At 34.2% G+C, this 13,990-nt stretch overlaps 1 protein-coding gene across 1 annotated transcript; it reads right to left on the reverse strand.

The window, feature by feature from the left end:
- Positions 1–299: 299 nt before the first annotated feature.
- On the reverse strand, positions 300–13,679 carry PACRGL (parkin coregulated like). Its single transcript, XM_069494790.1, has 8 exons — positions 13,662–13,679; positions 13,473–13,540; positions 13,212–13,366; positions 10,663–10,730; positions 9,009–9,099; positions 6,023–6,157; positions 5,401–5,508; positions 300–491 (listed from the first exon to the last, which is right to left on the reverse strand). The coding sequence occupies exons 2-8, from the start codon at positions 13,522–13,524 to the stop codon at positions 435–437; spliced, it is 666 nt and encodes a 221-aa protein (XP_069350891.1). The 5' UTR covers positions 13,525–13,540; positions 13,662–13,679; the 3' UTR covers positions 300–434.
- Between the last annotated feature and the right edge of the window lie 311 nt (positions 13,680–13,990).

Consider the following 13,990-nt stretch of genomic DNA (forward strand, 5'->3'; position numbering starts at 1 on the left):
GATAAATATAAAACCCAAGAAATGACAAAATATCTACAATAAGTGCACAGCTACAAACTGATTACAAAAGAGGGTATTATAAATAAAAAGGCACTAGGTAATAAATACAAATACATCTTATCTTGTAAACACAATAACGGTTCTTCATACAAATGATAAAAATATGAAAAACGAACCCTACAAAATTTTACTATTGTATAGTTTCTTTTAATATTAATAGCTTTCCATTATTAATGGCCTTTTTGTTGATGAATAACTTTTACTATGATTTAGTGTGATTGTGTACGCTCATCTTAACCTAGTAAATAATGAATGGTGGTTGTGATTTACAAAAGAATAAAATGAACTAATTGAATAAAGGTTCCACGGGTACCCATGGTCAGTGTTTGACACACGCTACCAGGTAGTAAGATGATTTTTGTTGGCTCCCTTCTTCAACAGCATATGGAGCAATATGTTGGAATTTTAGATTTGATGATGATAAGGCTTCCCTGTCAACAGAAAAAAATTTAGCATCATTAGCATCAGGCAGAGTTCCCCTAGTAGGCATTATATTTGCAGCTGTATACCTATAAAGTGTCCAAAACTCAAAACAAACAAAAAGAGAGGAGAACAAAACGATAGAATAAGATGTGGCTTTTTCTGAGTTAAATAAAATAGCGAGTTTTTTTTTAAGTATCGAACTAAGAAGTAGTTAGAAGCCAGACTACCAATATTTAAATTCAGCTTCTACCAGTCACTTCACTGTCAAACCTGGGCTAATTACTTCTCTGGGCCTCAGTTTCTTGATTTTTAAAGGGAGATAACATCAAAATCTACCTCTGAAGATTCAATGAGTTTAATGGAGAAAAGCTCTCAGTACCTGTCACATAGTAAGTTCTCACATACTCAGTGAAGACTAAGGTATGTGTGTGTCTTCTCCAAGACTAATAAGCATATCACTTAGAAAAAAATTAAATCAGGCTAAGAATGAACTGATTTAAGACAGGTAGTAAAAAAATCAGTACTCAAAAAGTAATAAAGTGATTATCTGTAACGGATATTTTTGTTCCTCAGGAGTTGAGTTTATCATTGTGATATACACAAACCCTAAAAAATGTGAAACTGCAATACTACGAACAAACTTTTTTAAAGACATATTTCTAACATTTAAAGAAAAAGATACATAAGCTTTTAAGTTCTTAGAAAAGGAAGAAGAGTATTCATTAATTTCACGAAAGATTACAAAGTACCAAAGCAAGCACAATAAATAGTTAAGCAAGGAGAAAGTCTTTTTTTTTTTTTTTGAGACATCAGCTTAGCTCACAGCAACCTCAGAGTCCTCGGCTTAAGCTATCCTACTGCCTCAGCCTCCCGAGTAGCTGGGACTATAGGCATGCGCCACTATGCCCGGCTAATTTTTTCTATATAGATTTTTAGTTGTCCATATAATTTCTTTCTATTTTTAGTAGAAACGGAGTCTCGCTCTTGCTCAGGCTGGTCTCGAACTCCTGACCTTGAGCGATCCACCCGCCTCAGCCTCCCAGAGTGCTAGGATTACAGGCGTGAGCCACTGCGCCTGGCCAAGGAGAAAGTCTTTGACGTGAAATTGCAATAGAAAATGTTCTTACTATTATTTCAATTTTTATTAAAATATTATGAAGGACATAAAAAACAAGAAGAGAAGTCAGAAGAAAATAAACAATACTTAAAAGCCCTCATAACTACAAAATCTTTTTTTTTTTTAATTCCATATTACCCCCAAGACTCAAAGCTAATGAGATTGAGTGGCTCTAAAAGAAAAATCTGCTATCTCTGGGACGCTGGGTTGGTCAACTACACCCTCTGCATTCCCTCTCCAAATCTTAGCCTGCTATTTCTAAACTTTATTTACATGCAAACTATCTCTCTTCCCACACACATCCCCATCAAATGTAACATGCTGGGCCTGTCCCCTTTCTACCTGTCTCATTTCCCATATTGGTCCAAAGGATATTGGAAACCACCCATGGAGAGTTTCAGACTGAAAAGCTGTGCCATCATTATTTATCATCTGTTTACTTGCATTTCACAAGGGAAGAAAAGGCAAATACATTTTGCATTCAAATTCTGAGAACAGAAAGCACATTTGCAAGCAAGAAGAATTTCCTTTGTGCTGAGAGGGCACACAGGATTAGCTAGGGGAAGGTTCTGCACATCCCTTTAACAAGGTGTCTGAATGCTAATTCTCTGCTTAGGACCCAACACAACAAAGCAATTCATTATCTATCTAGTAGGCTTAGGGACGTCCTCTCTTATAAACTTTATTCTAAGCATTCATCATGGAAAGAATATAATCAACACAAAAAGTCACTGAAATTGGTCAAATTAGGTAATTTAGGCAATGCTTAAACTAAAACATATGCCATTTTAAAATTGTATACAATCACACAGATTTTCTTATAATTAATTCCTTTAGAAAGCACCTAGAATGAAACTAGGTTCTGCAACGTTAGGATAATCACATGCAATTCTATCACTAAGATGTGATTAAATATAATCTATAAAAACAAGACTCCTTTATGGAATATTTCTAAAACAAGATTATCTAAAGACTTCTCTCAAGTGTTAAAAATCCAATTAACCTAGTGATTTGACAGCATATAGTAATGCAATTCCCCATAGTCTTGCACCTTAAAAAGTTAGGATAATCAACTGGAGTGTGCTATGTAGGTGCACACACGTAGGAGTATGCTAGGCATTTGTTTACAGACACAATAGTGCAGTCATTTGGATGTCATTTCAATCTTTGATTATACAGAGATTCTAAATTTTGAGGCAGAAAAGATGGCAAATGAAAGAGGAAAAAGTATTTCTTCAATGAGCTAAGTTAATCCTTTGGTTTTGTGAACTTTCTAATGGTCCAAACAAAAATATCTGAAGTACTTTAAAGAAAAAAACTAACACTGCACCACATGGACTGCCATGTAGTAAGTGTCATGAATGTGTACAAGCCTTGTATTTCTACAACCTAGGTTTGTGTCCCAGTGCTTGAAAATGGTGTGACCTAGGCAGGAGAGAAACTCTGAGCTCTAAAATGCAAATAACAATATCAATTTCACATGATTACATGTGGCTGAAATGAAATACTGTATGTTAAATATATAGTCAATTTTGTAATACGACTAAAAATAAAAAAAAGAAAAAAAAAAATCATGACTTAAGGAATAATGTTCTACTTACACTTCCACCATGCTGTTCTAGCTTTTGTAATGCACTGGTGATTGGCTCTTTGAATTTCTTGTCCATTAGTCTCTTGGAAAGCTTTTAAAGTAAGAGTGGGGGAAAAATGAAATGATATTAAAAAGTAACAATGTTCATCATTTGCACAATTAAAACTTCATAAATGCTCCTTAATTTGTTTAGATTTCAATTTGTTTCTATTTCAAGCAATACTGTTACTGCAAATCCAGCACAAACTGGGCCTACTCTGTGGATAACAAAACGTCGAGTTACATTGTAGGTACAACATAGCCAAACACTGCAAGTCATATAGCCCTGGCATGCACAACAGAAACAGCGCAGACCTCTAACACCACCTGGAACCAATAATTCCTTCCCTATGAACCAAGAAGAAAGACCAGGACATGACTAGAACCTGAACGCTGGAACTCTTTCAGAAGTGAGGGGTCCATTGGCCCAGAAGATCCAAGGCTAAAATCCACCTCAAAACACCTTACCATAAATGGCCAAATTTGAAGCCCTCCAATCAAACCCTGTCAAGGCAACATTCCTAAACCCTTTTCCTTGCCCTCTGAGCCCATAAACTTTGCCCAGACCCCAAATTGGGAGATAGATTTAAGCCTGCTCCTGTCTCCTTGCTAGCCAGTTTTGCAATAAAGCTGGTGCCACAGTGTATTGGCTTCTGGGCACATTGTGCAGCCAGTCCATTTGCTCGGTAACAATACTAATGCTACAAAATCTGCTAAAGTATGATATCTGAAGTAAGTTTTCTATAAAATAGCATACTTTTCCATTTTGTAATTTGCAAGAGCATTTAGAAGACTATGATAGAAAGTTAAACCTCTAAAACATGTATTTTCCTGCATTAAAAAAAGGACAAAGAACAGAACATTTATATGAATAATCCAGTAACAGTGACAGGTAGAAGAATCAAACTAGAAACCACAAGACCACCCATCCCAGCATATGTCCTCAATGGGCCTCAACTGGAAAGGTAGAACTGTGATCAAAATACATGCTTCAGCTCTGAACTACAGAAGAATGCAAGCAGAGAAATCCTAGCTGTGGATGCTCCTAGCCAGAACTTTAATGCTTATATCAGTGCACAGTACAGGATTACCCTTGCCTAAAGAAAGTCTGTCCCTTACCTTTAACTCCTGGATGATAACTTCTAAGCTCTCGGAATCTCCTGCCAGATAAGAGTATCTGTCAGATAAGAGTTAACCTGGAGTCTTTGGACCACACCAGATACTCTGTACTAACAATGTCATTTATGGTGGGGGCCTTGAGCCACAGGGTATCAGCTTGACCGACTTCTGGGGAAGCTATAGACTAATGCCAACCACACAGCCACACAGTCAGGCCTGCGTGGCAGACCCCAATAAAAACCCTGGATGCCAAGGCTCAAGTGAGCTTCTTTAGTAGGCAATACCCCATGCATGTTGCCACACATTGTTGCTGTAAGACGTAAGCACTGTCCACACAACTCCGCTGGGGGAGGACAACTGGAAGCTGCACGCCTCATCTCTCCTGGATACCACCATTGTGCCTCTTCCCTTTGCTGATTTTAATCTTTATCTTGTTGCCACAATAAACTGTAACAGTGAATAACAGCTTTTCTGAGTTCCGTGAGTCATTCTAGGAAGTCATTAAACCTAAGGTAGTCTTGGGGACCTCCTGAACTGCACGGTGTCCCAGTCAGTGTATATTTGTGATAAGGCTTAAACTTATACATATCAGGAAAAGTCTCTTCTTGAATGCAATTTACAGATTCACTAAAAACTCACAATGAAAAGTAAGCAAAAAAAGATGAAAAAACACGGCTTTGATAATACATCATTACACAAGGCAGTGTATAAGCATGCTCTCAATTCATAGCTAGTCAACATAAGCACAATACCACTATTCTGTTCATCAACTTTTACCCATTCAACTTGTACAAACTTTTTATTACAACCCTAAATTATGCTCATGTATACACTTTCCATTAAAAACTAATAAAGAGAAAACTGTTCATTAGTAAAATGTTTTATGAACAACTAGGTTCAATCTCTATATTTTTTGGTTAGGATGATGAGGTTTTCTTTTTTAAGGTTTTAAGTTATTTTAAAGAATAGTTTGAAACCATTAAATCATGAAGAGATATGGATGGTGCATGACACATATATACAACCACTCTCTAATCTTTGCAGTACTTACACTGGTAAGCAGATGTTTCAGATGGTCATTTAGACAAGGACCAACAACAACACTTAACTGTACCAGGGCATTCAATCCTCTTTCAAACACTTCATCATCCGAATGGACCTGTAGGGTTTGTTAGTTAGGGGTGCAGAGGCATTGGAGAAAAGAAAAAAGGAAAGGGAAAATGGGTTAGAATAAAGGGCAAGCAGGTGGAGAAAAAAATAAGATTAAACATTTAAAATCAGAAGATAATCAGCAACACAGAATTTAAAAAATAACCCTCAATGCAGTACATGAAGAAGCAAAAAACAAAATTTCAACCAGATTGATCATTAATTAAAATATATCTAGCATACAGAAAGGCTGACTTGAGGTTCATTACTTTCTCTAATTACTCAAAATGTCCCTTTTTACCTTTAGTACATGCTCCAAAGCTATCTTCAAGGATGTAATCACCTGGCCCTGAATAACAGTGGCCTGATTCTGCACATTAAAGGACTAATCAAAACCGCAGTTAAAGGACTAATTTACAAATAATTTGAAAGGGAAAGAAGGCATAAAATATTTTACATATATTATAGCTTTCTTTTCTATCATGTGTTTTGAAATAGAAAGTACAATGAAATAAATGACATACCAGAGCTGCCCTTAGCACAGGAATCAGTCTAGGTAGCAAAGGAACCGTTTTTTCAGGAGCACTTTTAACCGAAAGTAATTCTCTAAAAGCCTCCTTTGACACAAAGGTATATGGATGTTTAGTCTCCCTCAGACCCTGCCAAAAAAAAAAAAAAAAAACACGATTTACTACCCATTTTGTTATCCTAATAAGAGAAAAATTAAATCCTTATTAGCCTAAGCAAAAATCAAAAGGTTGATCATTATTATTTTCCTAATCATGATATATAATTTCAGCAATTACAATTTCAATCACACTGAGAAAATGTGGAACAAGAAATACAGTCATCCCTGGGTATCTGAGAGAGTTTGGTTCCAGCACGCATGTAGATATTCAAATCCGTGGACGCTGAAGTCCTTTATATATAAAAAATGGCATAGTATTTGCATATAATCCATGTACATACTCTCATATTCTTTAAATCATCTCTAGATTACTTATAAGATCTAATACAATGTAAATGCTACATGTAGAGAATCTACTTATGTGGAATCCACAAATAGGAAGGGCTGACTGTACGTGAGATAGGAGGAATCTCTATCCACAGAAGGGGAGGAACAGGGAAAACGAAAGGAGAGGCAACGAAAAATAAAGAAAGTGAAAAAGAAAAGAAAGTAGGAAGGAAGCGTAAAGCAAGGAAAAGAAGGAAGAAAAGGAAGGTAAATAAAAATAGAGAAAAAAAAAGGCAAAAACCTCACTAGGATACTAAAAATTTGTATATACTCCTACACAGTCTGAAAGCCCAGTAAATTAATCTAAACTGTATAACTGCTCCTTAATAAATACATAACTATTGGATTCCCCTGCCTTTACAGTGATTTTATAACGTTTAGTGAGTTTCTAAAATATAGTTCCTTCACATTTAAATATTTTATATTGAGATATTTAGAACGCAAATATTGTACTATGTGCACAAAGCACTGTAAAATTTTAAATGTCATTTTTAACACTGGAATGAAATATAAAAATATGAAAAAAAGACATATGTAGATCATTTCTCACTATGTTTTTCACCCTAAATGCATTAGAAACAATTGGTACTCTTTTATGATTTACCCAAGCAGTGTGAGTCAAGAAGAAAGGGCCATCTAACATTTTTTGAAAAGATAAAACAAAGCAAAACAAAACAACAAAAAAACTATAGCAAACTCCTTCAGTCTGACTAATTATCTGTGAAGTAAGTATAATCAACTGCAAAGTCATGCTCAGAAATACTAACTTCCAACTAACTCAGCCTTTAGACTTAACTATCTGCTTCCATATACTGAACATTTTCCGTCCTTGATGCTATCATGCTTTTAAAACCTATGCTGCCAAACACATGGGCATCATTTTGGATCACACGTTCTATGATCTTGGGAGTACCTGTTCATTTGAGACATGAAGAATTTCAAGTTAAAAGCTGAAGTGGATTTCAATAGCAGTTCTTTAGTCACTACTTTCCCATTGGCAAATGAGTAGAGGGAAAGGCTAAAAATCTACTCAATACAGAAATAAAAGCATTGGTATTTGGATAATATTGTATAAAGGGCTGACTTTATGTGTTTTAAAGCCAGAGTCCCTTTAAGGACACCTAAATTAAAGCACTCCCTGTCCCCTGTGAATAGCTGCAGTATGCTTTCAAAGACATCATCAGTTTTGATCAGTTTAAAAAATAGTTTGCTATCATGTATAAAAGGTTTAAAGTTTCAAAAGGAACTAAGGAAACATCACTAAACTTTATCATTTTAATACCAACTTTAAAAGGTTTTAATCAAAACTGAATTTCAAAATAGGCTACATATGAAAATATACTGCATGTAATACAAAAATAATTCCACAAGCTGAGCTATAATTTAAGAAAAGCAAAAATTTACTGAAACAATTTGGCAATCTTTGCTAGTATCTGGTGAGTCCACTTAAGAGCTCTCCATTTGGAGAGCTAAAGGAGGAACTGGAGATTTTTGATGTTTCATTATAATTAAGGAATCTCAACTGGCATAATTATCTACTTTGTTCCTGTTCTGCTCCCACTTGACCCTCCCCACTGGTTTTACAGGAAAGGCAAGTGGCTCCTTTAAATAAAGAAAACATCTGAATTCTTTTACTGTCATATTTTTACTTAGACTATTTAATCCTATGTGACTCATTCTATATACATGGCATTGCCTATTTAAATTGATATCATCGAAGCCCTAATTTAATCATTTGTTTCTTAACAATGACAAAATGATCCTTAACTATTAAAGAAAAGCAAGTAACTAAAAGTTTAAATATGGTACAACAAGTTAATTCATTTCTTAACTTCTGATTCTATCTCTAGGAATAAAATTCACAGAAGATATCAATGATTCACTTGAAGCTAAGACTCCAGCAATGTTTTTTCTGACACAAATGTTATATAAAGGAATTTATCCAAAAAAAAAATTTTTAGTGCTCTATAAAAACCACCTTGATGATATTTTACTGAAATGTATAAGTAGAGCATAGAGCTAGAGATTTCTCTGAAACGACATTTAGGTAGTTAGTATCAATTCCCTAAGAAACACATCATGCTGAAACGATTGGTTGTATGGAGACAGAACAACCACTTATCATTAACTGACGTAGTTTTAAGAAGTAATCCCTGATGTTTTCATGATGTGACTAGCACAAAAAAAACTTCCTCCTCATTTTGATGCCATTTTCCACATATTTAGTTTTTGAAATAAGCATGACTATTTCATCCACCATCTACAAATCCTCATGTATACTAATTCCATATTTATAAAACTGATTAATCAATTTCTAATAAACCTGTAACAACCATAATTAGTTTTTAAGGTGGTACAGTGTTTCAATGCCTATTGTTTGGTTCTTTTTTCAAAAGCACAGAGTAAGATTTATTGACAAGCTACAAAATAACATTTAATGCAATTTTAGAAGATTTTTTTTTTCCATAAATATGAAGGAGAGATGGACTATTTACCTCAGCTAAAGTAATAAGAAGAGGATCAAATGGAAGATTTTCAGGAGGACATTCCCACTGTAATCTGTGTCTTACTGAACCATGCACCAATCTAAAATATAAAAGTCAGTGAGTGAAACAAGGAAAATGTAATTATATATTAAGCAGTGATCATCTAACATACATACTCTTTATAGAGTATAATCATATTAGAATTATCTTGTAACATGTAGGAATACTACAACTTTAAAAGATACTACAAGGACATTTTATAAAGGAATGTCTATAATCCTACAAATTTCTACCCTTTCAGCAAAATTGTTTGGTAACTCCATATTTGTAAAGCCTACAGTTTTGGTGCTTAACCATGTTGCCGTCTGTGAATCTTAATACAAATGTTCCAAGATTATACAAATTATCTTTCAGTCATAATTACAACACAATAGGTAACCTACAAAAAATGAAAAATGCAAACAATCAAAATATAATAAGAAAAAATGTTTTATAAAGAACATTGTTTTTAAGATATAGATCATTGGACCTTAACACTAATCATGTGATGGCAAACCAGGTTTTACCCCTGTTAAAGTGAAGAAAAGCGAGGCCAGGAAGGTGAAATACCCTACTGAGGGTTACAAAGTGGTAGCACCTGAATTAGGGTCTGCTGCTGCTTTTCTTCTTTTTTAACAGCCTTTATTGAGGCATAACTGACATGCTGTAAACTGTGCATATGCAAAGTGTACAATTTGATAAGTTTCGATGTAAGAATACATCCAAGGAATAATCATCACAATCATGACAGTGACCTTATTCATCAATCCAAACATTTCTTCATGCTTCTTTGTAATGGTCTTGACTTCTTGCCTCCTCCTTTGACCTATTTTCATAATAAGAAGTCTGTGTAACATTGTTTTTACATTTTTGCAACAATAAATTGCTGTGGCAGGTGTGTAAAGAATCTTAAAAAAGGGCTTCAATTCGGAATCTAAATATGAAATAGTAACAGTAAATTAAAGAATGTTTCTTGAGCTTATTTTTCACTCCAAATCTGAAAATACCACTCAAAAACTATATTTCTTGAATTTTGGGGAAAAAAGTTGTGATTATTCTTTCCACAATGAAAATAAAATTGCCTATTGTCTAGAATAGGCTAAACTGGATATGCTGTGAAGAAATAAATGCTTCTTAGTGATAAATCTTAAAATAATATCATACTATTAGTAATCTATATTGTTTCCTTTAAAATAGTTCTTACATCTATCTAGAAAGGTGGCAAGAAATATACTGAAAAGCAAAAACAACAATGTCCTTACTAAAAAATGTAAACATCTTCACTAAATTGCCAGTTTTTACTTTACCAACAAGATAGGACTTTTTCTATTTGCAACTTGCCCAAGCTTGTGAATGCTTAAATTGATTGTTTTTAAAAAACGGTTCAATTTCTTAAATTATTTGTTTTTATCATAGACCTTCAGTAATTATATTTTGGAATTAAAATGGTTTTCTTTAACAACGTCCAGGGATCTATTCCAATCCAATAGCCAGTGTGAATAAGTCACCTTTATTTCAACCTCACTAGTAAATAAAACTTTCAATACATTTAAACTGAATACAGTATTGATTTTACATAATTATTTTGAACAATATGACCAGTTAAAAATCGTATTGATTTTACCTGCATGGTATACCTCCTTTAGAGTAAATAGCTGCAAACGCAGAAGGGGCTCGTGATTGTTCAGCAAACTGAAATTAAAAAAATGAAAATATTGCCATCACCTCCACTTTATGATATCTAATCAATTTTAATCCTTCTTAGGTCAGATGCAAACAGCCACCCTGACCTTCAAACCACCACACTGGTATCAAGTGCGTCATTCCTACTCAGCAACATGACTGGCAAAAAGCATCCACCCTCTCAGTACCAGTAATAACACAAACACCCTTTGTACATTTTCTTTTATCCCTAACTTGTTTCAGAAGACTTGCAAGTGGCTGCAACCATATATGGATTGATAGATCTTTCTACCCACTTCCCCACTGTGACCTTTCAAGGTGAGGGCTAAATGGAGAAGAGGTATTAAGTACAGGGAAAATGGATTTTTTTTCCGCCACTAGCACGTCTCCTACTTGTCATCAAGCCAAATATGGATGGTATGTATGGATGGTCAGAGAATCTGTATAATTTCTCCAAACTGGCTTCATGCTTCTACGAAAAACAAAGAATTGCATTGGGCAAGGATGAGAGAGTTGAAGATGGAGCATGATTCTCCAAACATATGCCTAGATTTCAAATGAAACACAGTTGTCTAATTTACAAAATATTAATATAAATTTACTAAGGTATTTTAAAGATGTAACTAGCTAATTTTTTTTTAATCACATGTAGTAGTTTTAAGACATACTTAGAATATGTGTAAATTTAGAATTAGCTCCTTTTTCCACTGGAAAAACACAGGTGTTTTGAGTAAAAGCACATAAGTAAAAATTCATAAAATAATAAAAGATTCATTTACAAAGTTCAATCCATGCTACATGTAAGAATTCATAGCAATAGACACATTTCATTCATCTAGTAATAATTTCTAAGAAAGCAATATGTTTTAAAAATTACTTTCAAGTAATAATCACATTAGATGAGAAAGTTACTTGAAAAAGTGTCACTTGTATTGAGGGAAAAAATTAAGACAAATTAGTGCTATACTATTAACATATTCTATTGTGTTACCTACTAGCAAATGACCTTACCTTTTGGCTCTAGGAGCCATGTGAAAAATTCCTAAAGTTTCAAAAGACTCACACAGACAAAATTTCTGATTGAAATTCTAAGAAATTCCCTTCTTTGCCTTTTAATTTTGTTCTAGAGATAATCAGTTTTATCTTCCAGGCCCCATAGGATCAGGGTTTTTTTTTTTTTTTCCCCTATAAATGGATTAATTCTATCAATTTTAACCAAATTTTACCAAAATTCTATTAATGTAAAAAAATTTGTTATCTCATTCAATTTTTAACCATATCACAGATGGTATTTCAATTCTGAAACAACTTATCAACCACACTATGCTAAATTAGTAATTTTAAAAAATTTTTATTCAAGTGAAATATTTAAAATTTATATACTTTTAAGTGCATATACCATAAGTGAATGGTGAAAACACAAAAAAGAACACACCTTTCTTAGACATGCTTTTCTCAGGTAAAATCATTAAATTGCTTCCCAAAACTGTCCTTAATTTTTAATTTTAAGACTTAAGATAAGGTCCACTAAACATTAATTGAAAAAGTTTTTCTTTAAGGAGAATTAGAAAAGTGAAGTATCACCACCATAAACTCCCTCAACTAAATATAAGAAAAAAAAGTGACAGCAAAGAGGTATCAGGGCCTTCTTCAGGTATTCAATCTCCTTGACACTGTGCTTCTTTCTAGAAAGAAGCAAAGGAACATAGATGCTCAAACTATTTGTCATTTTTCTTATACAAAGTCAGACACTCTCTTCCTGGCCTCACACAGTTCACTAAACCCTTGCTTAAGTATCTGTCATATTCTACCTGTCATCAAAGTTAGTCGAGAGCCTCAGTCACTCTCACACTCCCCTTCAACAGCTGAAACCACTATCATCTTACCCTACCAAGGGTGGGCATGGGCCAGGCAATACCTAATAGTGTTGCACAGGTGTGTTCACTTTTGGATAATTCACTACACACTTACAATTTATGCACTTTCATGTGCATAAACGTCATGTTTATTTAATCTGATTAAATTGTTGTGAGAGGGCAAACAGAGGCTAGTACTGCAGTTAGGATTTCTGGTGGAGCTAATGTGTAGAACATAGAGGAATGGTCCGAGACCTTTACGCAACTATGGAAGTATGTAAATCATCCTATGGCAACTAAATACAAGTTTATTCATTTGATATTAGGAAGTAAAACAACACAGTAAGTAAAAAGTAAAGTTGATATGCAGTTTATTTTATGCACTACAATGCTTATCCATGAATGTGACAGGACATACCCAAACTGGTTAACTCCTTCTCACCTCTACACTCACCCCTACATGCATGTGATTAGCTCTGATCTTCATGATTGCTGTATGCCCTTCCTTCATCATTAGCTCAAAACTAACAACAACAACAAAAAATCTCGAGACAGTATTCAGAATGCTTCAATAGTGTGCTAAATGCCTATTACTTTGAAAAAATCTACTCACTTAGAATTATTTTGGACCCACCGGGTTAATTGTTTTAGGGTTGAGTTTATCACTTGGTCTAGGATGAAGTTTTCTTGCAGACTCTGGAGAACTGGTTGAGGAGGAGGATTTGCTTTGCTGAACTGTAGTCCTGTGTTTTATTTGCGTACTTGATGATGCCCTTTGATCACAGTTACCTGGACAAAACAGAACATCAACAAAAAAAGGTAAAAGCAATAAATTTCATCCTGCATCTATCTTTAACAAACTTGGCCTTTTCTCTTACCAAAAAAAGCTCTGTACCTGTTACTCTGTTTCTCAACTGTGTACCTTTTGGGAACTCTGATTTCTGCATTGCTTCCCTTTTACTCCTGCAGTTAAATGAAACTTGATTTCAAAATTTGTTTGAAGGAGCATTCATTATCAACATAAAGTCCAAAATATAACAGAGTAAAAGACACAAAAAAGTTATGGTATGGAGCAAAAAAATACCTGAAAAGACTAATGAGAAGACATGAAATTATGTCAAATTCAATAATATCAATAACAGCAAAATAAAAACCACCTGCAAGAAAACAAGATGTATAAAAATAAGCCTTTTTTTCATTCAAACTGTCAAAATATAGTGTTAGAAACTCAACTGCAATCCTCTGATCACATAGAAAAAAGACTAGATTTCCTAAAAGGGTGGTTGGCACATCCTCTATATTTCCAATGCTCCAAATGTTAACATCCTTCTACTTTTCTAGTGACATAATGAACTCTCCTGCCCAATGTACCACAAGCTCTTTAAATTGAACATAACTAAAACTGAGGTTGCC

Source organism: Eulemur rufifrons, chromosome 19, assembly GCF_041146395.1.
Source record: "Eulemur rufifrons isolate Redbay chromosome 19, OSU_ERuf_1, whole genome shotgun sequence".
NCBI classification, from domain to species: Eukaryota; Metazoa; Chordata; class Mammalia; order Primates; family Lemuridae; genus Eulemur; species Eulemur rufifrons.

Bases quoted from the DNA above. Each gene is read 5' to 3' on its own strand.
- PACRGL (XM_069494790.1), bottom strand. From the start codon at position 13,524: ATGCAGAAATCAGAGTTCCCAAAAGGTACACAGTTGAGAAACAGAGTA. The intron at 9,100-10,662 runs GTAAAATCAATA...TTTATATTTTAG, and splicing joins AAAGGAGGTATACCATGCAG to ATTGGTGCATGGTTCAGTAA. The intron at 492-5,400 runs GTAAGTACTGCA...TTCTGTTGACAG, and splicing joins TGAAACATCTGCTTACCAGT to GGAAGCCTTATCATCATCAA.